The 25,583-nt window shown below is 43.9% G+C and overlaps 1 protein-coding gene across 1 annotated transcript in view; it reads right to left on the bottom strand.

Moving 5' to 3' along the window:
• Positions 1 to 1,796: 1,796 nt before the first annotated feature.
• Positions 1,797 to 25,583, bottom strand: part of LOC121555126 (ly6/PLAUR domain-containing protein 6) — a 43,833-nt gene continuing 20,046 nt past the window's right edge. Inside the window, exons 2-5 of the mRNA XM_041868931.2 lie at positions 12,577 to 12,750; positions 6,653 to 6,751; positions 5,269 to 5,399; positions 1,797 to 3,748 (exon numbers count right to left, since the gene is read on the bottom strand). Coding sequence (XP_041724865.1) covers positions 3,575 to 3,748; positions 5,269 to 5,399; positions 6,653 to 6,751; positions 12,577 to 12,694 — 522 coding nt within the window. The 5' untranslated portion in view covers positions 12,695 to 12,750 and the 3' untranslated portion in view covers positions 1,797 to 3,574. The remainder of the gene's footprint in view (positions 3,749 to 5,268; positions 5,400 to 6,652; positions 6,752 to 12,576; positions 12,751 to 25,583) is intronic.

Below are 25,583 nucleotides of genomic sequence, written 5' to 3'. Positions count from 1 at the left end.
GATGATCCAGAGGAGGAATGGGAGAAAGTCATGTGGTCTGATGAGACAAAAATATAGCTTTTTGGTCTAAACTCCACTCGCCGTGTTTGGAGGAAGAAGAAGGATGAGTACAACCCCAAGAACACCATCCCAACCGTGAAGCATGGAGGTGGAAACATTATTCTTTGGGGATGCTTTTCTGCAAAGGGGACAGGACGACTGCACCGTATTGAGGGGAGGATGGATGGGGCCATGTATCGCGAGATCTTGGCCAACAACCTCCTTCCCTCAGTAAGAGCATTGAAGATGGGTTGTGGCTGGGTCTTCCAGCATGACAACGACCCAAAACACACAGCCAAGGCAACTAAGGAGTGGCTCCGTAAGAAGCATCTCAAGGTCCTGGAGTGGCCTAGCCAGTCTCCAGACCTGAACCCAATAGAAAATCTTTGGAGGGAGCTGAAAGTCTGTATTGCCCAGAGACAGCCACAAAACCTGAAGGATCTGGAGAAGGTCTGTATGGAGCAGTGGGCCAAAATCCCTGCTGCAGTGTGTGCAAACCTGGTCAAGACCTACAGGATATGTATGATCTCTGTAATTGCAAACAAAGGTTTCTGTACCAAATATTAAGTTCTGCTTTTCTGATGTATCAAATACTTATGTCATGCAATAAAATGCAAATTAATTACTTAAAATCATACAATGTGATTTTCTGGATTTTTGTTTTAGATTCAGTCTCTCACAGTTGAAGTGTACCTATGATAAAAATTACAGACCTCTACATGCTTTGTAAGTAGGAAAACCTGCAAAATTGGCAGTGTATCAAATACTTGTTCTCCCCACTGTAGGTACCACACTGGGGCTTGGGCTTGGGCCGCAATTGATGGAAATCTGTGGAAAAAGGACGGATGTGAATAGCAATGGAATGCAGCAGCATGGCAAAAATGGGACATCTATCAAATGATCCTGACCTACAGGAAACTCCTACTAATTCCTACTGTGGTGAGAGGAGAAGCGTTCAACTGTTTTACTTCAGTGATTGATTGCTGATTCTCTTGGCTGACCGTAAATGGGTATTCAGGCCTAGTTTGGTCAGACCATTGGTTGAATTGGTATCAAGCACCACAGTAGTATTTTTTTAGTTACTCAAATAACACTTATCTCATACACCATTGGCTAAGTGGTCATGTCTTCATCTTTAATATTAAGTTACAAAGACATCTATATATACAATTATTTACAAAGACATTGCATATAAAAAACAGAGATGATATTTACATAATATCAATTGGCACAACGTAACATGCAACAGCCACATTATCAATGTTGATAAAATCATGCACAAACACTTGTACAGCGCTTCCCTAGAGTCAGTTTAAGGCAACATCTGGCAAGATACGTTAGCTCTCAGGTCACAATGCAAAAGACCTGTAAAATATTTTAAAGAGAAACTCTAGTATTGCCTGATTGATTTAAAGGGACACAACATGTTCTAGCCCTTAAAGGGATACTTTGGGATTTTGGCAATGGGGCCCTTTATCTACTTTCCCAGAGTCAGATGAACTCATGGATCCCTTTTTTATGTCTCTGCGTCCAGTATGAAGGAAGTTAGAGGAAATTTCGCGAGCCAATGTGAAGTAGCATTAGTGCAATGACTGGAAGTCTGTGGGTATCTGCTAGCATGCTAGTAGCGAAACTACCTCAAACTTCCTTCATACTGGACACAGAGACATAAAATGGTATCTACAAGTTCATCTGACTCTGGGGAAGTAGATAAAAGGCTTCATTGCCAAAATCCCAAAGTATCCCTTTAAGTTACCCCATAAATAGGGCCCTGTGTTTTGAGCAATCATGTCACATGACCTGGATTCTAACCTTTATTTAAAGCTTTTTTCTCCAAACTCCCCCTTTTTCTGTTAATTTCAGATGGTCCAGCACCATCCTCAGACAATTGCATTTTTGGTTCAATTCTCATGTCTGGATAAAGCTTAAAATACAGGATAAAATCTTGCTATGATTGTGGAAAACACAAGGACCGCCATAAAAAAAAAGAAATGTAATTTATTAAACGTGAACAGAGTAGACTACAGTAGGTAAAAACTTTTGCTCTCTGTAAATCACACTCCACTCTTTTCCTCTTGGCCTTTGGCTGGAGTCCTACTGAGGAGAGAGGGAGGCGTGCAGACCGGTCTCCTCTATGTCTCGGGCGGTCAGCCTAAACAAATCATAAAAGCCTGGAGAACAATAACACTGTATTTGCTAACTCTGCATTTTTCTCAGCCGGCCAGGCGGCCACACCGCCAATAGAGAGTGATGGATGACAAACATGTCACAGAACACTGTATAAACACCAGGGGGATGTGTCACGAGAACGGAAAACATTAAAACAGTGGTGAGAAAGAGACCCCTGAAGAGCATCCTGTGTGGCTCAGTTGGGAGAGCATGGCGCTTGCGATGCCAGGGTTGTGGGTTCGATTCCCATAGGGGTCCAGTATGAAAACGTATGCACTCTCTACTGTAATCCCTCTGCATAAAAGTGTGTGACAAATGTTAATGTGGTATCAGTAACTAATGGTGTACACATGAAGTAAGTAATTCATTGTTGCCTCTCACTAAAACTGTAAGACATAATCAAGTTATAAGTCATAGAATTACAGTACAGCTCCCAAAGCCTAGTCCAAACAAAGTGCTGTGGGTAGCTTACTGTACTGTGTGGAAAGTCAGATATTTTTAATCATCGGAAAATTTGAAGCCAAAATAGACCTTTAATTAACGTTAATCCTTTTTAAGGTTTGAGGAAATACTTTTCCCACAACAGAAACTCCACCTCATGCAAAGCGTTACTGCGTTTGTATGATGGGCACCAGGCTCTCTTTCTATGTTGGTAAAAATACTTTCCACATTCTAGACATAAAAGCATGAGCAGTGCCTATTTCATCTGTTCCACTATACATGCTATTATATTAACCTACAGGCGTAACATTTCACACATATTCACTGTCTAACAACCATGTTCGCTAAAAAAATAAATACTATTTATATGTACATATGTGTCAAACATACAACATGGGGTACTGACTCACAAAAGTGTGAAAACATAAAAGCATCAAAACGTTAAAGCAGACAAATCCTCATAGAAGCTGGTGTCAGTCTGTTGTTCTTCAATTCCTCCTCATCACTGGAAAATATTGCAGCTTTTACAATAGCCTATAGCCTACTGACGGGTCCAAACATGCCACAACACATTTCTAGGTTTACAGTTTCTCCTCCTTCTGTCCCTGTGCAGAAGAGTAGTAGGGTGAGAATGATGTAATGTCATACTGTGATATTTATTATGTTTGATCCTTCAAGATTGACAGCCATATTGCGTGTGTTTCAGAAGCTGTATCAGTGTCAAGTGCTCGTTTTATTGAGGCCCTGCATAACGATGAAAGATAATCACAACTGGTTTCCTTTAGAATGAAAAGGGAAATAAATTGTCCAAAACTGCAGTGAGTACTATTTCCATAGGGTGTATATTAAAGCATATCAGTAGTTGGATCAGACCTTCAACTGTTAAAGAAAATGTTATAGATATATCAGTGTCTCTCTCCACTTCTCAAACATAGCTGAAGATGAGCAGGGTGAAGGAGAGGAGGCAGGATGTTAGTGTGTAGCACTGTGAGAGTCCTGTGGTGCCACTGAGGGGCGAGGTGGTGGCAAACACAGCCTCTGTCACGTTCCAGGGCAGAGGAAGGTTACAGATATTCCCCTCACAGCACGCTGTACAGACCTAAGGAGACAAGTTGAAACATTAGATACAACACTTGTTTGCGTTCTCTCTCTCTCTCTCTGTCTCTCTCTCTCTCACTCTCACTCTCACTCTCACTCTCACTCTCTCTCTCTCTCTCTCTCTCTCTCTCTCTCTCACTCTCACTCTCTCTCTCTCTCTCTCTCTCTCTCTCTCTCTCTCTCTCTCTCTCTCTCTCTCTCTCTCTCTCTCTCTCTCTCTCTCTCTCTCTCTCTCTCTGAATCAATAGCAGTTTTCCTGTCATTTTTACTAACAGACATATGGCCTTTAGTATAGCCTTCGACAGACATAGCCTATAGTCTTGAATATGGCGTTTACTTCTAAAGGGAAAGCTCCTTTTGAAGTATTTCACACATCCTTTCATAGAGTTAATGTCCAACTTTTATATAAGGGTCAAGCTCTATCTCTTCCTGTTGCAGGCTTCTCTCTCTCTCTCTCTCTCTCTCTCTCTCTCGTTGTGAGTACACACCTTTCATCAGGGAATGGCAGCGTACTGAAAGAGCAGTTTCAACTCTTCTCTTGATCTTATTTGGAGGAACTCAAAAGCACCGTTAAGTGGTGGTGACTGGGACAGGGCCGTAACATAAAGCCATGTTCACATAGTCTGACCCTGGCTCTGACCCCACTCCAGCTTTGACCGCAACCATAGCTTGAGATCCGGCCATAAACTTTACCCTGTTGGAGGCACTTTACCCTGTTGGAGGCACTGTCTATGCAGTGGTGTAAAGTACTTAAGTAAATATACTTGAAAGTACTACTTAAGTCGTTTTTGGGGTATCTGTAATTGACTTTACTATTTATATATTTGACAACCTTTACTTTTACTTCACTACATTCCTAAAGAAAATGATGTATTTTTTACTCCATACATTTTCCTTGACACCCAAAAGTACTTGTTACATTTTGAATGCTTAGCAGGACAGGAAAATGGTCCAATTCACACACTAATCAAGAGAACATCCCTGGTCATGCCTACTGCCTCTGATCTGACGGACACTAAACACACATGCTTCATTTGTAAATTATGTCTGAGTGTTGGAGTGTGCCCCTGGCTATCCATAAAAAAGAAAGAAAATGGTGCCGTCTGGTTTGCTTAATATAAGGAATGTTGTATTATTTATACTTTTACTTTTGATACTTAAGTATATTTTAGCAATTATATTTTATTTTGATACGTAAGTATATGTAAAACCAAATACTTTTACTCAAGTAGTATTTTACTGGGTGACTGTCACTTGAGTAATTTTCTATGAAGGTATCTTTACTTTTACACCAGTATGACAATTGAGTACTTTTTCCACCACTGTGTCTATGTCATGACTGAAAAATTCCAAGTCAGAAAATGCCATGCCCAAAGTCAACCACAATAATTATGCCAGAGAAACCCCTACCCCATGTCATTCCATTCTAACATCCCAACACCAGGCCAAACCATTCCCGTCTTCCCATCTTGAATCTAACCTCCCAACACTATTCCACTTTTTGAATACACCACTCCTCACCCTGGTTCCTTCATGGTCTTCTTCAGAGCATCCAGTAGAGAGGCAGTCTCCCAAAGCCACACACCGCTTTGTCACAGAGACACTGTCCCCCTCCACGTCCATCTTGTGCCGCGTGTAACAATATCTGGCCTCTGGTGAGAATAATAAATATAGTAAATAAGATATATTGACCTGGTAGCTACACTACCACTTTTTGGTTAGCAGGGATGGATAATGAGTTAATTTAGCTTAACGAGGGAGTAAGAATTGAGAGAAAAACAGTTATTTTCTGTTCAGAGGTTGTGGGGTAAAAACACTATAGGCTAACTACATCTAACTACATCTAACTACATCTAACTACATCTGACCCTTTCTTGAATTGAAGCCTCTGCCATACGGTATCTGAATTGAAGCCTCTGCCATACGGTATCTGAATTGACGCCCCTGCCATACGGTATCTGACCTCCCGAGTGGCGCAGTGGTCTAAGGCACTGCATCGCAGTGCTAGCTGTGCCACTAAAGATCCTGGTTCGAATCCAGGCTCTGTCGTAGCCGGCCGCGACTGGGAGACCCGTAGGGCGGTGCACAATTGGCCCAGGGTAGGGGAGGGAATGGCCGGCAGGGATATAGCTCAGTTGGTAGAGCATGGTGTTTCCAACGCCATGGTTGTGGGTTTGATTCCCATGGGGGGCCAGTATAAAAAAAAAAAATATGTATGCACTCACTAACTGTAAGTTGCTCTGGATAAGAGTGTCTGCTAAATGACTAAAATGTAATGTATCTGAATTGTTGCCCCTGCCATACGGTATATGAATTGAAGCCTCTGCCATACGGTATCTGAATTGAAGCCTCTGATATACTCCAAAGTGATACATGACTGTATGTCACCTTTAGTATTAAAACCTGGAGGAAATGCCAACTCTACCACGTTACAGAGTGCATTCCAGGCAGTTTTGGTCAAGCACTGCATCTCTCTATCCAACGATCTATGAGGTTGTTACTCATACAAAGAATGTGTATTTTCTAGGGCTAGGCCAAAGTAACTTATTAGTCATTAAGCGAGTGCTGTAAATCTGCTCGATGGTGGTCGCGCCATGCTAACTCTCTTTATGAGGTTAGCTATTTATGAGTTAAACATGTCAACAGGGTGACATTATACTCAATAATACCCAGGTACAGAGGCCTCCAATGAGCAAACAGAGCGGTAATTTACAACTTTGTTGGAAGCACTCTGAGAAGGAAAGAAGGCCTAATCTAAATACAAAGTAAAAGTAGGTCTATCTGAGAGCGGAGGGAGTGTTGAATTTACACATTGAGTATTACTTCCTGAGTAGAGCTTGAAGTCATATTGTAATTATCAACAGTGCTGAGAAGAACAATGGTTTGTCCTAGTGGTCTGACTCACCTTGTGGGCAGTACAGGTCTGGCGCCCAGCGATTACACTCATAGTTGTCAGGTGCTTCTTCACAGGTGAAGCACTTGAACCCGCCTGGGAATGGAGTGGCTGCAGAAACATACACACACTCAGAAGGGGTCATGCACAGGGCACTGGGACAGCCATAACGAATCACCCTAACAGACATAGCCAACAACATATTCAGCCTTGAATAAGCTATACACTGAGTGTACAAAACATTAGGAACACCTGCTCTTTCCATGATCGACAAACCAGGTGAATCCAGGTTATCCCTTATTGATGTAACTTGTTAAATCCACCTCAGTGTAGATGAACGGGAGGAAATAGGGTAAAGAATAATTTTTAAACTTTGAGACAGTTGAGACATGGATTGTGTATATGTGCCATTCAGGGGGTGAATGGGCAAGACAAAAGATTGAAGTGCCTTTGAACGGACTATGGTAGTAGGTGTCAGGCGCAACTCAATAGCAGGAAGGTGTTCCTAATGTTTTGTACACTCAGTGTATACAGAGGTTCTGAAACGTCAAATAACATTAGCAAGTTCATACCATAAACTGTGTTAATAATATTAGTTTATGATATCTGGACAGAAAAATCTGGAACATCTGGATAAATAAGATGAATAAAAAAGTTTGGAATGCATAGAAGGCCTTATTTTGGATTGGTTTAATACGCTTATAATATGGACTCTGAGATACCATTGTCTGGGGGAACTCAGTCCTTCCGAACATATAGTTGTAATCTATCTCTCTCTATAGCTGTTATCACCAGCCAAGCCATTTATCTCTCTCACACAATAGTTCTGATATAAACCTATAGTGTCAAGTACAGTTTAACCCATCATGCACTCTGCTAATCCAGTAAAACACTAAGACTCAGAGCATTTAGCATAGTTGTTCCCTTCCCTTCTCAATTCATGGCCTCCAGAGGTTGGAAAATGTCCATGGAGGCCATCTGTTGTGATCAAACTGACGAGGAGGCTGTTAGTCTTTCCAATTTCGCACCATTACATTAATCTGATTGGCCAGTGACAGCTGAAGGTCTGCAGGGCAGGCAAACTTCACAAAGTATGTTGCCAATCACAATTGCTATGTCTCAAATGACACCCTATTCCTCATGTTGTGCACTATGTAGCCCAGGGGGCTCTGATCAAAAGTAGTGCAGTTTATAGGGAATAGGGTGCCCTTTGGGACGCAACCATGATACCGCCTCGCCCTGGCTAGCTAGCTAGACCATGATACCGCCTCGCCCTGGCTAGCTAGCTAGACCATGATACCGCCTCGCCCTGGCTAGCTAGCTAGACCATGATACCGCCTCGGCATGGCTAGCTAGCTAGACCATGATACCGCCTCGCCATTGCTAGCTAGCTAGACTCCTCCTTCATCTCCCCAGGAAGTCTGGTTAGTTACCATACCACTCCCTAGCAGCCCTCACACTCTCTCTCCACACACACACACACACACACACACACACACACACACACACACACACACACACACACAGACAACTACACAACTACACAAACACCCTGCCACATTTACACACACACACACACAGAGAGAGACACACACAACTACACAAACACACTGCCACATGTACACACACACACACACACACACAGAGAGAGACACACACAACTACACAAACACCCTGCCACATGCTCACACGTGTACATAGACACAGGCACTCACGCACACACACAGTTACCCGCACAAGCCAACTCACTTGCATACACACACACACACACACACTAGAGGGTTGGCCTCGAGCTGACACAGATATCTCCCGCAGTATCCCGGAAACCTGATCCTGGGAGTTCTGCCTTTCTGTGATGAAAGAGACACAGATCTTAAGAGTTTTCTTTCTGGCTATGCGGGGGCCTGTTTCTGAGACGTGGGAGGGCTGACCTCTAACATGCCCACCTCCTGGGGAGAGTTGGGGTTGTTTCAGACCCTAATCTGGAGGCTTATACCTAGCATATGTCCTTATCAGAGGCCTACAGTATAGTGACCCAGCCTGTTGTTGTACACTGACTGGGGTGAGGGGAGTGCCGGGGGGAGAAAGAGAGAGAGAGTGGGAGAGAGACAAAGGGACAGAGAGAGAGAGAGAGAGAGAGAGAGAGAGAGAGAGAGAGAGAGAGAGAGAGAGAGAGAGAGAGAGAGAGAGAGAGAGAGAGAGAGAGAGAGAGAGAGAGAGAGAGAGAGAGAGAGAGAGAGAGAGAGAGAGAGAGAGAGAGAGAGAGAGAGAGAGAGAGAGAGAGAGAGAGAGAGAGAGAGAGAGAGAGAGAGAGAGAGAGGCGTGAGAGAGAGAGAGAGAGCGAGAGAGAGAGAGAGAGAGAGAGAGAGAGAGAGAGCGGAGAGAGAGAGCGGAGAGAGAGCGAGAGGCGAAGAGAGAAAGAGAGAGAGAGCGAGAGAGAGAGAGAGAGCGAGAGAGAGAGCGAGAGAGAGAGAGGGAGAGAGAGAGCGTGAGAGAGAGAGCGTGGAGAGAGAGCGAGAGAGGGAGAGAGAGAGAGAGAGAGAGAGAGAGAGAGAGAGAGCGTGAGAGAGAGAGCGTGAGAGAGAGAGCTTGAGAGCGAGAGAGCGTGAGAGAGCAAGAGAGAGAGAGCGAGAGAGAGAGAGCGTGAGAGAGAGCGCGTGAGAGAGAGAGCGTGAGAGAGAGAGCGTGAGAGAGGGAGAGAGATAGAGAAAGAAAGAGAGAGAGAGAGGGAGAGCGAGAGAGAGAGAGACAAAGAGAGAAAAATAGAGAAAAATTAAAAGTTGTGGCTTGGGAACATGATCTAATTGACACTGAGGACCAATTAGTGAGCGTCCGCATTCGGGCCATGCCGGAACATTCAGTTCGAGTCACAGGGCCAGCCAAAGGACAATAATGAATCAGTTACACTCAGCTGGGTCTTGTTGGTCATCATTGTCACATTGCTGGTTCATGCCACTAGAATTCTAATCTACATGACAGTCGCTCGCTGTTAGAATTGTCTTTGATTTGTTGATAATAAAAGTCATAAAAGTCATACACTGTAAGAAACAAAGCTACAGTGCAGTAAAAAAGTATTTGCCCCCTTTCTGATTTTCTCTACTTTTGCATATTTTTTTATCTGAATGTTATCAGATCTTCAACCAAAACCTAATATTAGATAAAGGGAACCTGAGTTTAGAAATAACAACAACAAAAAAATATACTTATTTTATTTATTCAATAAACAAAGTTATGCAATTCCCCTGTGTGAAAAAGTAATTGCCCCCTTACACTCAATATCTGGTTGTGTCTCTCATATCGCTGTGGAGGAATTTCGGCCCACTCTTCCATGGAGAACTGCTTTAACCTCAGCTACATTTGTGGGTTTTCAAGCATGAACTGCTTGTTTCAATTTTGATTAGGTCTGGACATTGACTAGGCCATTCCAAAACTTCAAATTTGTTGTATTTTAACCATTTTCATGTAGACTTGATTGTGTGTTTTGGATCATTGTCTTGCTGCATGACCCAGTTGCGCTTCAGCTTCAGCTCACAGTCGAATGGCCTGACATTCTCCTGTAGAATTCTCTGATACAGAGCAGAATTCATGGTTCCTCCTATTAAGGCAAGTTGTCCAGGTCCTGAGGCAGCAAAGCATCCCGAAACAATCACACTACCACCACCATGCTTGACCGTTGGTATGAGGTTTTTTACTATGGAATGCAGTGTTTTGTTTTCGCCAGACATAATGGGACCCATCTTGTCCTGGAAGCACCTGGATGATCATCATACATACACACATACATACACATACATATCCTTTAAAAAAAAGATATATCATCAAGACTCTTGGAAGAATGTTCTAGGGACAGATGAGTCAAAAGTATACCTTTTTGGACGACATGGAAACATGAAACAGACATCAATAACATATAGATGCTAATATACAGTGGGTCTTACAGCTACGATGTAGTGTAGTTTCTATCGTGGGGGGCTGAGTGGAAATGTTGCTAATGTGTGGATGAGACTAAAGAGAGCAGATGGCAGAAAGCAGTGACAACATGGGTGACTGTTGGGCTTCAGACTGCCCAGTAGCTATGCATGGAGTCACGTGACCCCCCACACCTCAGATCAAAGAGCTGTGCCTGGTGGTGCAGAGGGGTGGGGGGTGGAGAGGGGTGCAGAGGGGTGTGGCGGGGTGCAGAAGGGTGTGGCGGGGTGCAGAGAGGTGGAGAGGGGTGCAGAGGGGTGGGGGTGGAGAGGGGTGCAGAGGGGTGGGGGGTGGAGAGGGTGGGGAGGGAGCAGACAGTTGCTGTGCCAGCTGTGGATCTGTCTGACTATGGATCACAAGTTCACTGGATACCCATAACTGCTATGCATGCATAGCATAACCTCTGACCTACTTTTTCATAACTCTTAACAAGATTCTCTGGTACTTTTGTTGACTTTTTAGCCAGTAGTCCTGAAAGTAGGCTCACGAGCCTAAAGTGGTCTCCGAAGATTGCGTACTACGTCACATACACTGAGTATACAAAACATTAAGATGCTCTTTCCATGACATAGACTGACCAGGTGAATCCAGGTGAAAGCTATGATCCCTTATTGATGTCACTTGTTAAATCCACTCCAATCAGTGTAGATGAAGGGGAGGAGACAGGTTAAAGAAGGATCTTTAAGCCTTGAGACAATTGAGACATGGATTGTGTATGTGTGCCATTCAGAGGGTGAATGTGCAAGATAAAATATTTAAGTGCCTTTGAACGGGATATGGTAGTAGGTGCCAGGCGCACCAGTTTGTGTCAAGAACTGCAACATTGCTGGGTTTTTCACGCTCAACAGTTTGTATCAAGAATGGTCCATGCCCCGACGAATTGAGGCTGTTCTGAGGGCAAAAGGGGGTGCAACTCAATATTAGGAAGGTGTTCCTAATGTTTAGTACACGCAGTGTATGTGGAGATATGTGCACCACGTCATTGCTCTCTCTCTCTCTCTCTCTCTCGCTCTGCTGTGTGTGCATCTCGCTAGCTGTCACTCAAATGGCGAGGGGCTGAAGCTCATTGGCTGAAACTCAAGTTGCTAGGGGGCTTGCCCACCTGGGGATACATTTTGGGAAAATGGCGTTGCACAGCTTCCAGAAAAAACAGTTACTTTCAAAGTAGGGATTTCATGACTAATTGAGGTAAGACAGTAATTCTGCTCATAGATTCTGCATGTATGAACTACACATTGACACATCCAGCCCAAAGAAGTTTAAAGAATACTAGTCGCCAAAGTTCCGGAGCATGTCTTTAAGGGTAAGTCAAAATTGGAATTGAGCAGTCTATTAAAGTTTGGGATAAGCAGCAATTACGGGGGTTGTAATAAGCAAAAGGGGGGGCTCATCTGATGAAATAGTTTCACCATAAGACATAGTTTCCTCATAAGACAGACACAGAGAGAGAGAGAGAGAGAGAGAGAGAGAGAGAGAGAGTGTGAGAAAGAGAGTGGCCTCTCCTCTCCTCCATTAGAGATGTCCTGGTTCTACAGAGGCCTGAGGGGCTGAAGGACTCAAGTTTATAAGGCTTACACATTCTCAGACAGGCAGAGCTGAGCTTCATGAAGTCATGGATGCTGCTGGGGCAGTGGGTTAACAGTTGTGGTGTGACAGTGACTGACCATATCATTTTTATCACACCCAGTCACTGGGATAATAGTGGCTGTAGCATCATTGATTATGGTGGCAGAAGTGGGATCTCTGGCTGCAATGATAGGTGCTGACTGATCTTCTAGACGTCCGTATCGTATCAGACTAAACCCTGCGGCATTTTCATAACTTGTCCCAATAGTTTAATACATTTAGTACCAACACAAACAGGTGATTTTGAGATGCCAATTCCATGCAAGTCAGCTGCATTGGGGACACTGTCCATTACACTATCAAATACTTGTGTTCATATAATAATAAAAACAGACTATTACTTGAGGGATGGAGGTAGATGATATCCTGTTCTGTGAAGTCCTTTGATTGGGCCGTTTTCAGCCAATCAGCGAGGGCCATCAGCAGTAGGACCCAGGCCACTGCAGGCCAGGGTTCCATTGCTGGCCGCGGCTTCACACATGCAGGTCTCTGATTGGACAACCACACGATGACACCTGCAGAGGAAAGGAGAGCCCACATGTAACCCAATTAGTTAAAATACCTGTTTTAGTCTATATTAAATCATGCTTAATTTTGCACAATGAAAAAAGTCCATTGTCAAAAACACTATCCCTTTGGATATCTGATCAAGGCATCCTGACTGCCTTTCTCAACTACCTGCCATGGAACAGTGACCATGGGTGTCTCCAGCCCTACGGGAAAACACAGAGGAAAGCCACTGGACATCCACCAGACCAGAAACAACAGAGCAGTGTTCCTCATTACAGCTGCGTCCAAAATGGAATCCTTTTCCCTATGTAGTGCACTACTTTTGACCAGGGCCCATTTGGCTCTAGTCAAAAGTAGTGCACTGCATAGGGAATAGGGTGCCAATTGGGACACAACCTACATCTATTATCCAGTCAAACATCTCCTCGTTAGATCAATGACAGTCAGTCTGCCAGGGACCAAACTCTCATGCATCATCAGCCCTCATGCAGTCTTCATTCTGATCCAGCTCAGTCTTTGTACAGTGAGGCATCAGTAACAGAGCTAGACATGGATAAACAGTTGGGGTAGTAATGAACAGCGGATGCACGCAACAATGTCTTGCAGGCCCGATGATGTCACAGATGATTCCTAACATATTTCCAATACAATATTTCAAGGTATCAATTGAGGAGAGTCAAATCATGGGTACACTAAAGACACACCCCACTACAGAAAGTCCTCTTTTCAGAGTGTGGAGGGCGCCGCGTTGATTATTTATGATACTAGTTACTGACTTGCCTTTCTTCAATGAGGGGATAAATAAACTTAAATAAATAAACTTGTATTGAATTGAAATGAACAGGCCTTCAGTGAGGTTTTGTAGCAATGCCATGTCAAATATATAATTTAAGCCTAAATAAGTTCAGGAGTAAAAATGTCCTTAACAAATTGCAAAATAAGTTGCTTGGACTCAATCCGTGTTCAATAATAGTGGTTAACATGATGACTACCCCATCTCTGTACCCCACACATATAATGAGCTGTGAGGTTCCACAATCGAGTAGTGAATTTGAAGCACAGATTCAAGCACAAAGATCAGGGATGTTTTTCAATGTCTTGCAAAGAAGGAGGGCACCTATTGGTAGATGGGTAAAAAAAAAGCAGGCATTGAATATCCCTGTGAGCATAGTGAAGTTATTAATTACACTTTGGATGGTATATCAATACACCCAGTCACTACAGAGATACAGGCCAATGGTGATTTTTAAAACAGTTACAGAGTTTAATGGTTGTGATATGAGAAAACTGAGGATGGATAAACAACATTGTAGTTACTCCACAACACTAACCTAAATGACAGAGTGAAAAGAAGGAAGCCTGTACAGAATTAAAAACATACCAAAACATGCATCCTGTTTGCAACAAGGCACTTAAGGAATACTGTAAAAAATGTGGCAAAGAAATGAACTTTTTGTCCAGAATAAAAGAACGTTATGTTTGGGGAAAATCCAACACAACACATCAATGCGTACCACTCTTCATATTTTCAAGCATGGTGGAGGCGGAATCATGTTATGGGTATGCTTGTCATCGGCAAGGGAGTTTTTTTTGATAAAAATAAACGGAATACAGGTAGCTATAAGCACAGGCAAAATCCTATAGGAAAACCTGGTTCAGTCTGCTTTCCAACAGACACTGGGAGACAAATGTACCTTTCAGTAGTACAATAACCTAAAACACAAGGCCAAATCTACACTGGAGTTGCTTAACAAGACGACATTGAATGTTCCTGAGTGGCCTAGTTACCGTTTTGACTTAAATCGTCTTGAATATCTATGGCAAGACATGAAAATGGCTGTCTAGCAATGATCAACAATCAACTTGACAGAGCTTGAAGAATTTGAAAAAATAATAATGGGCAAATATTGTACAATCCAAGTGTGCAAAGCTCTTAGAGACACCCAGAAAGACTCAAAGCTGTACTCGCCGCCAAAGGTGCTTCTACAAAGTATTGACTCAGGGGTGTGAATACTTATGTATATTAAATATTTCTGTATTTCATTTTCAATACATTTGCAAAAAATTCTAAAAACATGTTTTCACTTTGTCATTATGGGGTATTGTGTGTAGATGGGTGAGAAAGACATATATTCAATACATTTTGAATTCAGGATGTAACTCAACAAAATGTGGAATAAGTCAAGGGATATGAACTTCCTCTTTGGGTTAATGGACAAATAATTTAGTGACATCTTCAGTAGTCATGCTGTACTTCGCTCCGCAGGTAATGTGACACATTACATTACAATGGAACGATTTGATTAGTGTAATGTTGGCTAGCTACATAGTTGTATTTGTATCAAAGATAAAGGTGTAGTATAGAGTAACTATCGAGGTTAGCTAGCCAGCTATATTCGTTCGCAGCGACGCTGTTTTTCAAACAAAGTCAACACCGCAGCCATTGCTAGCTAGCCAACACTACCAGCTAGTAGCTAGCAGTACTGTAGCAACTAAATACAATATCCTTTTAGCCAGCTACATTCGTTCGCAGCGACGCTGTTTTTCAAACAAAGTCATCACCGCAGCCATTGCTAGCTAGCCAACGCTACCAGCTGGCAGTACTATAGCAACTAAATACAATATAATTTTAGCCAGCTACATTCGTTCGCAGCGACACCGTTTCTCAAACAAAGTCAACACAGCAGCCATTGCTAGCTAGCCAACGCTAGCAGTACTGTAGCAGCTAAATACATTATCTTTGTGCTAGCTAGCCAACGTTTAATTATTGCTGCGTTATGAAAGGAACTAGACACGGACACGAATTATCTGTTTAGCGTGTTAACACACTATTGGTAGTTTGTTGTAACCAAGTGTTGGTGCTAAACCGTGTGTTATTGGATGCTAGCATGCTAGTTAGCTATGGCGTCATAGTTAGCTAGCTGAATAAAGTAAGTTGAGTCTATTCCTTGAAACATTGAACCGCTGTAGTTTACAACAATTCTAATTTCTAAAGTGGAAGTTGGGAGAGTTTTATTCGGGTGTTTTATTCGCTCTCTCCTTTCCCAGATGTTTAGTTCATTTCATTCCGATCTCCTCTGCATTATTGTAGCCATTTGCTACAGCCTGTCAACTATGCCTCTGCCTATCCCTGTTCTCTCCTCTCCGCACAGGCTACACAAACGCCTCACACCGCGTGGCTGCTGCCTCTCTAACCTGGTGGTCCCTGCACGCACCACACACCTGGAGTTCCAGGTCTCAGGCAGCCTCTGGAACTGCCGTTCTGCTGCCAACAAGGCTGACTTCATCCCAGCCTATGCTACCCTCCAGTCCCTCGACTTCCTGACGCTGACGGAAACATGGATTACCACTGAAAACACTGCTACTCCTACTGCTCTCTCCTCGTCTGACCATGTGTTCTCGCATACCCCGAGAGCATCTGGTCAGAGGGGTGGTGGCACAGGAATCCTCATCTCTCCCAAGTGGACATTCTCAATTTTTCCCCTAACCCATCTGTCTATCTCCTCATTTGAATTCCATGCTGTCACAGTCACTAGCCCATTTAAGCTTAATATCCTTGTCATCTATCGCCCTCCAGGTTCCCTTGGAGAGTTCATCAATGAGCTTGACGCCTTGATAAGTTCCTTTCCTGAGGATGGCTCACCCCTCACAGTTTGGGGATTTCAACCTCCCTACGTCTACATTTGACTCATTTCTCTCTGCCTCCTTCTTTCCACTCCTCTCCTCTTTTGGCCTCACCCTCTCACCGTCCCCCCCTACTCACAAGGCAGGCAATACGCTTGACCTCATCTTTACTAGATGCTGCTCTTCTACTAATCTCACTGCAACTCCCCTCCATGTCTCCGACCACTACTTTGTATCCTTTTCTCTCTCGCTCTCCTCCAACACTACTCACTCTGCCCCTACACAGATGGTAATGCGCCGCCACAACCTTCGCTCTCTCTCTCCCACTACTCTCTCCTCTTCCATCCTATCATCTCTTCCCTCTGCTCAATCCTTCTCCTCCAATCTCCTGATTCTGCCTCCTCAACCCTCCTCTCCTCCCTTTCTGCATCATTTGACTCTCTGTGTCCCCTATCCTCCCGGCCGGCTCGGTCCTCCCCTCCAGCTCCGTGGCTTGATGACTCATTGCGAGCTCACAGAACAGAGCTCCGGGCAGCTGAGCGGAAATGGAAGAAAACTAGACTCCCCTGCGGACCTGGCATCTTTTCACTCCCTCCTCTCTACATTTTCTTCATCTGTTTCTGCTGCTAAGTCCACTTTCTACCACTCTAAATTCCAAGCATCTGCCTCTAACCCTAGGAAGCTCTTTGCCACATTCTCCTCCCTGCTGAATCCCCCCCTCTCTGTGGATGACTTCGTCAACCACTTTGAAAAGAAGGTTGACGACATCCGATCCTCGTTTGTTAAGTCTAATGACACTGCTGGTCCTGCTCACACTGCCCTACCCTATGCTTTGACTTCTTTCTCCCCTCTCTCTCCAGATAAAATCTTGCGACTTGTGACTACAGGCCGCCCAACAACCTGCCCGCTTGACCCCATCCCCTCCTCTCTTCTCCAGACCATCTCCGGTGACCTTCTCCCCTACCTCACCTCGCTGATCAACTCATCCTTGACCGCTGGCTATGTCCCTTCCGTCTTCAAGAGAGCGAGAGTTGCACCCCTTCTCAAAAAACCAACACTTGATCCCTCTGATGTCAACAACTACAGACCAGTATCCCTTCTTTCTTTTCTTTCCAAAACTATTGAGCGTGCCGTCTTTAGCCAACTCTCTTGCTATCTCTCTCAGAATGACCTTCTTGATCCAAACCAGTCAGGTTTCAGGACTGGTCATTCAACTGAGACTGCTCTTCTCTGTGTCACGGAGGCTCTCCGCACTGCTAAAGCGAACTCTCTCTCCTCTGCTCTTGTCCTTCTAGACCTGTCTGCTGCCTTTGATACTGTGAACCATCAGATTCTCCTCTCCACCCTCTCCGAGCTGGGCATCTCCGGCGCGGCTCACTCCAAGTGGCGTGGCGAGAAGCTGTCTCCGCACCACGTGCTCTCACCACTGGTGTCCCCCAGGGCTCAGTTCTAGGCCCTCTCCTATTCTCGCTATACACCAAGTCACTTGGCTCTGTCATATCCTCACATGGCCTCTCCTATCATTGCTACGCTGACGATACACAACTAATCTTCTCCTTTCCCCCTTCTGATAACCAGGTGGCGAATCGCATCTCTGCATGTCTGGCAGACATATCAGTATGGATGACGGATCACCACCTCAAGGTGAACCTTGGCAAGACGGAGCTGCTCTTCCTCCCGGGGAAGGACTGCCCGTTCCATGATCTCGCCATCACGGTTGACAACTCCGTTGTGTCCTCCTCCCAGAGTGCGAAGAGCCTTGGCGTGACCCTGGACAACACCCTGTCGTTCTCCGCTAACATCAAGGCGGTGACCCGATCCTGCAGGTTCATGCTGTACAACATTCGGAGAGTACGACCCTGCCTTACACAGGAAGCGGCACAGGTCCTAATCCAGGCACTTGTCATCTCCCGTCTGGATTACTGCAACTCGCTGTTGGCTGGGCTCCCTGCCTGTGCCATTAAACCCTACAACTCATCCAGAATGCCGCAGCCCGTCTGGTGTTCAACCTTCCCAAGTTCTCTCACGTCACCCCGCTCCTCCGCACACTCCACTGGCTTCCAGTTGAAGCTTGCATCTGTTACAAGTCCATGGTGCTTGCCTATGGAGCTGTGAGGGGAACGGCACCTCCGTACCTTCAGGCTCTGATCAGTCCCTACACCCAAACGAGGGCATTGCGTTCATCCACCTCTGGCCTGCTGGCTCCCCTTCCTCTGCGGAAGCATAGTTCCCGCTCAGCCCAGTCAAAACTGTTCGCTGCTCTGGCACCCCAATGGTGGAACAAGCTCCCTCACGACGCCAGGACAGCGGAGTCACTCACCACCTTCCGGAGACATTTGAAACCCCACCTCTTTAAGGAATACCTGGGATAGGATAAAGTAATCCTTCTACCCCCCTAAAAAAATAAATAAAAAATTGTAAAGTGGTTATCCCACTGGCTATAGGGTGAATGCACCAATTTGTAAGTCGCTCTGGATAAGAGCGTCTGCTAAATGACGTAAATGTAAATGTAATGAATACTTTTTAAAGGCACCGTATATGAGTTTCCAGGTAGGTTATGAGAAAGAAGCAGCATTGAGATTCTCAGCTGACACCCATGCAAACATGTTCCCCTAAAAGCCATTTCAACTGATACAATCTAACACTTCATATTTCTGGTTGCCAAGGTGTCGAGAGATGAGCAGATATGGAGTTCAACACCACGAGGTCACTAGCGTTGCATCATGGAAATTTGAGGGACAGTAGATACAAGAGCATTGGTGTGAGCAACTAGTAGACAAACATCTTGGAACAGTATGGCTCCAACCACAAAGCTAGTCATTCTACTGGCTGTTCTAGACTGGACTTTCCTTGCAAGCCAAGAAACTAATCATATTCTTGAAGAAGATGACGTTTATTCATTCGAAAACAGCGTCAGAGGCGGACTACTGTGTGATCTTTAAATCAATGGTGAAGAAAGCCTGCTGTTGCGGAACGCATCTAACCCTTCACTTAGTAATTACAAAATTAAAAAGCTTGTTCAATCAGACTCTGGACTGTACAGGGTGGAGTGCTGGACAGCTGGCAATATTTCACACCATCAACGTATTAGTCTCTCAGTTTGCAGTCATAATAGTAATGGAATATTCTGCCATTTAGGATGGACAGTAGAACTCCAATGTAAAGGTGCAAGTGGTGATGACAGCATGATGGTCCAATGGTACACACAGGAAAATTCAAGATACATTATCCGGAAGCCTCTCATGGAGGACCCAACTGGCAGAATCCAATTGATTGAGAATAACTCCTCTCTCCGCATTGCCAACTTCACCATGGAGGACATAGGCATTTACATTTGCACTGTAGAGAAAGGATATCATTGTAGCAGTAACCTGATAGTGACATATGTTAAGGAGCTGTATATACATGGCTTTGTGGGGGAGAGGGCTGTACTACCCTGCTTTAATACTGACTCAAATACGACAGAGACATGGTGAGACACCTACAAGATGGAAAAAGGTATCACATCATTGCCGTCTCAAAACCATTCGAGTGACCACGCTGACCTCGCCGACCAAGGAAAGCAGATGCATATGGTGGATGTAAGAGAGACTGGGAATAACTCGCTGCTCATCCCATTCCTGATGCTGAACCACTCTGAGGTTTACTACTGTCTGAAGCATCAAAATCAAGTGAAGAATCTCATCCAAAGGTATATGCTAGTGGTCTGCCTAAAGTCTGACCAGTTCACACAGTTCTTCTCAGAGGGAGAGGAGGTTGCTCTCAGCTTTAACTCTACTTTTTACTGAGTCTAACCGGCTTGAGTGGCTAAGAAAGACTGCTGAAGGGGACAATGTCATACTGGTCAAATCTACTGGGACAAATCAGAAATGGAACCATATCTGAGGATCTGAATGGCCGAACAAATGCATCTCAACCTCATATCTCTCTGGTCCTCTCTAACCTGTCGCAGGAGGAAAGTGAGGAGTACTATTGTTTTTGTCATGTCTGAAGGGTTGAGATGAAGGGGTGTGTGTATCGATAACTAGGACCTTCTTCATTCACGAGGAGAAAGACCCCTTTGGCATCGACTACCTTCTTTCTATACAATGTGGTCTTCATTGATGGGCTGCGGTCTGCTGGGGATGGTCTGTGCTGTGATCTCTGTGAACCTGAAGACCAGGAGGAGAAGAGACCAGGCTTCTCAGAAGAGCAGGAGGATAGCAGCACAGCGAAGAGGAGAGTGACGGTATGTTGGGTGAGGAATGAATCAAAACTCTAACATGTAAGGGTAATATCTATAAAACATTATGTTTCTAACTATATAATGGATATTAGAGTCAATTTCCTTTGGATAATGTATATTTCCCTTTTTTCTGTTTTTGTCATTTCGTGTGGGAAGGGGTGGTGTTTTAGTTTTATAATTGTGTTTGTTTTACAATTGTGTTATTTTATAATTGTATTGTTTTATAATTGTGCCATGTTGTTTGCTGTTTATGATATAAAAAAGAAGAACATAAGAAGTAAATCTTTATTATATTATTATTCTTTACTTATTGTTTGGTTGAATTTATTTCTTATTAGAGTACATTATTGTTTCCCAATGTATCAACCTGCTCCCAAGTCACTTCTCTAGAGCTCTCTGGAAGTGACAGAAATATGCTGTAAATGATAACCAGCTGTTTTCTGTTTCCTCTGCTTTTACCACAAATAAATAACAAGTCTAACTGAAATGTTATTGGTTTGTTATTTGTTTCTAAACTAAATCATTATACACCTGTCATGAGAGGGAAATATGATTTAATCAAAAGTTATTCAGGAAGACTAATGGAATGGCTGTAGCTGTCTGTCTTCAAAGCCTGAGGCATTGTGACGTTGGGTGACTGCCATTGGATTGATGTATCACCATCACAACAAAGGGAATTACGTTTTGCCTTTCAGACTTAACAGAACGGAGAAAGAAGATTCCCTAGCAACATTAGAGGGGCAAGGGGGAAGTTATGACATTAGCATGTACTGTCTATTGTACCCTCAAACTTCAGCTGTGCATGCCTTTTATGGTATGCCTGTGTCCTTTAGTGTCTGTGTGAGCATGGTTAAGGGCTCAGACACACCGAAGGCATTTTCTGGCCGAGAGTACTTAGCACCTCTGAACGTAATTTGCGAACCAAGTGCGCACCGATTTTACATGCAGAATGCCGTCAGTCAGACGTCTACAGCGGGTGTCCCTAAAACACAGCCTGCTGAACGATCAGCAGACGAACGCTAGTTCCACATTCGGTGCGATGTGTGTGAACCTTAAGATGTGTTGTTTTACCATTAGTTTAGGGATCTCCCTTGACTTTCCCAGACAAGATTGAATTACGGTCTGACCAATTCTCTCTGAATAAATATACAGTGACCCACAACATGCCCAATACAGATAAACCAGCCTCAACCAGACACAATATTGTGAAATTCATTAGGTTGAGGAATGCATCTGTAAAAGGGTGAGGAGACAAAGAAATTGTCTCTTTTTCTAAGGGCAACCTTGTTGCCCCAATTACGGATTCTGGGTACATGTTCACGTCTCTTAAAGTCTGGAAAAGTCTGTCCAGAGAATGGTAAAGTGGCCTGACCTTCCAGAAAATGGTGAAGTGGCCTGACCTTCCAGAGAATGGTCAAATGGCCTGACCTTCCAGAGAATGGTAAAGTGGCCTGACCTTCCAGAGAATGGTAAAATGGCCTGACCTTCCAGAGAATGGTAAAATGGCCTGACCTTCCAGAGAATGGTAAAATGGCCTGACCTTCCAGAGAATGGTAAAATGGCCTGACCTTCCAGAGAATGGTAAAATGGCCTGACCTTCCAGAGAATGGTAAAATGGCCTGACCTTCCAGAGAATGGTAAAATGGCCTGACCTTCCAGAGAATGGTAAAATGGCCTGACCTTCCAGAGAATGGTAAAATGGCCTGACCTTCCAGAGAATGGTAAAATGGCCTGACCTTCCAGAGAATGGTAAAATGACCTGACCTTCCAGAGAATGGTAAAATGACCTGACCTTCCAGAGAATGGTAAAATAGCCTGACTGCTATTCAGTGTCCTTTTCCTGGCCTCCCTGACAGGGCCGGGATAGCCAGGGTAGATTGGACCTCTGTCAGAGCCTAGACCACAGGACAGCCTGAGAGATGGAAGACAAGATTCGTCCATCAACCCTGGGGGAAATGTAGGGGTAATTGTGTTCTCCTCACCCTGAGAAAGACCTTGGGACATTATGTCAGAGAGAGCTGACAGGGATACAGAGGAGAGCCTGGTCAGGGGACAAGGGATAGCCCTGTGGTTGGTTTTTATTCTTTAAACAAAGATTGGAACCATTTACACATTAGTTACATACACTTGAATCAAGCCCTTTGAATGGCGGCATAGACACAGAGAAGGGTACAAAGCAAACTGATTAAGAAACTGTATTTGACTAAGAAATTGTATTTGGCTCATTCCTAAGATCAATACAAACAAGAAACAACAACAAATACATTCCTCTAAAGTTCAAACTCAGGTAAATTTAATCTGGCAAAATCTGACACCCCCAGTCATAAGTCAAACTGATACTTATTAGAAGATTTACCTCTGAGCCTCACCGGGTAATTTTAGGATTAGCTCTCAAAGTCAGGTGACCCAAACTGAGCAGTGAATTTACCGACTCAAAAGGGCTCCACCAAACCAAACCAAACCAAACCAAATCAAATATTGCTCACAAATGGCAGCATCTCCTTGAGACGTTACACTTTAAAGTCTCCTGTAAGCCATCTTTTGTACGTCCCATTGCCTCTTCAGTCAGCCGGTGATGTCATTAAGGACAGGCATACGAAAACCATTAGCGCTTCTGTCGCCCAGGGCGACCAGGCCGCTGTGGTTGGGGAGTGATAAAGCACTTCCATGTATTTAACCAACCAGCACCATCTAAGAACACAGCCAAACCACAACCTTTTACTCTGGACTTATAAGCTTTAATATTTGACAGTGTTATATCAAACAAAGCTGTTGAGCCAAGTTTACTGTGGATTAGGATTTGTATTGTGTATGAACATTGAGGCAGGTAGCTAAAGTAACATGGGCCAAAGAAATCTAAAAGACTAAGGAAATGATCTTTATCTCATTGACACACTGTTTGATTTTCAGCATATCAAAACAAAAACAAAAATAATTTTCTAGGCTCTGGCTCATAGCGTACTGTGAGTGTTTTCCCTTTTTTATGTCACGCTGCTGTGGGAGAGATCAGATATGTGCGTTTATCTTATCATGTTAAATCAGCTTCTTTTTTTTAGCTAATGACCCAGAGCAAATATTTTCTCTTTAGTCTGAGCTATAGGCAGGGTACCTGATTTATTAAAACAATATAACTCGTTGGTGTAGGGATGTTTCTGTGATAGAGCCGATAGGGCAGGATGTTGTGGTTGTGCTCTAACTTGGCAAATGAAATATAGGAAACGTTAAGGGCATGCAGAAACCATCTTAATACTTACTCAATGTAAGTCTGCAATAATTGATTTGATTTTAATAGATTAAGCAATAACTAAGAGCACAAAACATTGCAACAGAGCCATCATGACGAGAACAAGTGTGTTCAGACAACTGATATAGACAGATATGTAATTGTAGAACACTGTTTTATACAGGTAACTCCCAAAATAAAGGAAACACTTGAGTAAATGAGGGATACAAAGTATATTGAAAGCAGGTGCTTCCACACAGATGTGGTTCCTGAGTTAATTAAACAATAAACATCCCATCATGCTTAGGGTCATGAATAAAAATGCCCAGTTGCCCATTATTTTGGCTACCATGGCTAGAAGAAGTGTCAAGGGGTGCTGAAGGTGGGTGTGGTGCATGAATCAAGCGCAGGACGCAGAAGCTCAGTCCAAAAGACTTTAGTGCAATATTCACGTAGAAAATAAGCACAATAAGCCCGAAGGCGAAATAACGGCGCACACAGGCGTCAAACAAACGGCGCACTAACATGTGCGAAAAACCTCTCCAAAACACTGGAGGGAAGTACGTAGCTCCAACACGAAACAGAAGAGCAATCACACACAAAGACAAACACACACAACGAGAACTAAATAGGACACTAACGAGGACTAACAAGACACAGGTGTACAACATCAAGACAAAACCAAACGAACTTGAAACATAGATCGGTGGCAGCTAGTACTCCGGGGACGACGACCGCCGAAGCCTGCCCGAACCAGGAGGAGGAGCAGCCTCGGCCGAAACCGTGACAAGAAGAGATCTCAGTGACTTTGAAAGAGGGCTCAAAGGAGCATAGGGGGTTTAAAGGGTGTGTGTGTCTCAGTCACCAGATCTCAACCCAATTGAACACTTATGGGAGATTCTGGAGTGATGCCTGAGACAGTGTTTTCCAACACCAGCAACAAAACACCAAATGATGGAATTCCTCATGGAAGAATGGTGTCACATCCCTCCAATAGAGTTCCAGACACTTGTAGAATCTATGCCAAGGCGCATTGAAGCTGTTCTGGCGGCTCGTGGTGGCCCAACGCCCTATTAAGACACTTTATGTTGGTGTTTCCTTTATTTTGGCAGTTACATGTAGGTTGTCAAAGCTATCAGAAAAAAATAGAATTTAAAAAGAAATCCTGCATTTTCTGAATGGTGTCATTCAAGCCTGAACTAATCTCTACAATCACACTGACTCTTCCCTTCAGCAGTACACTCACCTGGGGATGACTGGAGTGAACCACGTAGGGTCATCTGTTAAGGTAAAGTGCGTCAAGCCCCAAACGATAACAGCCCATCAGGGTTTGCCATTTGAATGCTAGTAAAACATGTTGTTGACTGTGTTATAATAACTGTGAGTAGGATAACATGAGTATTGGCAACGCTCCACTGCAAACTGCAGAGGGAAATCATGAGGGATGGTTGGTTGGACAGGGGGAATTTAGAATATTACTTGTTTACATTCAACACCAGAATCAGTGCCTCTCAACTACACTTGTTCATTATGGCTCTCCTTTATACACATAAATAGTGTAATGCAATTTCTACTTTCAATTTGATGCCAGGAAAACCAACACCCACCTATTTATTGAGCTAAGCATCACAAAAAAATTAACACAAAACCCAACATATACAGGCTACGCAGAGTCACGGCCCCTTGTAACGCACTGCCTCCTGGCCCGCTGGACAATGGGCAGTGGTACTCTGTAGCAACGCTGGACTGCATTGACTTTCCTCCCA

The sequence above is a fragment of the Coregonus clupeaformis genome, chromosome 40 (assembly GCF_020615455.1).
Source record: "Coregonus clupeaformis isolate EN_2021a chromosome 40, ASM2061545v1, whole genome shotgun sequence".
NCBI lineage: Eukaryota > Metazoa > Chordata > Actinopteri > Salmoniformes > Salmonidae > Coregonus > Coregonus clupeaformis.
The sequence above is the reverse complement of the archived record's forward strand: the minus strand, read 5'-3'. Positions and strand labels throughout refer to the sequence as shown.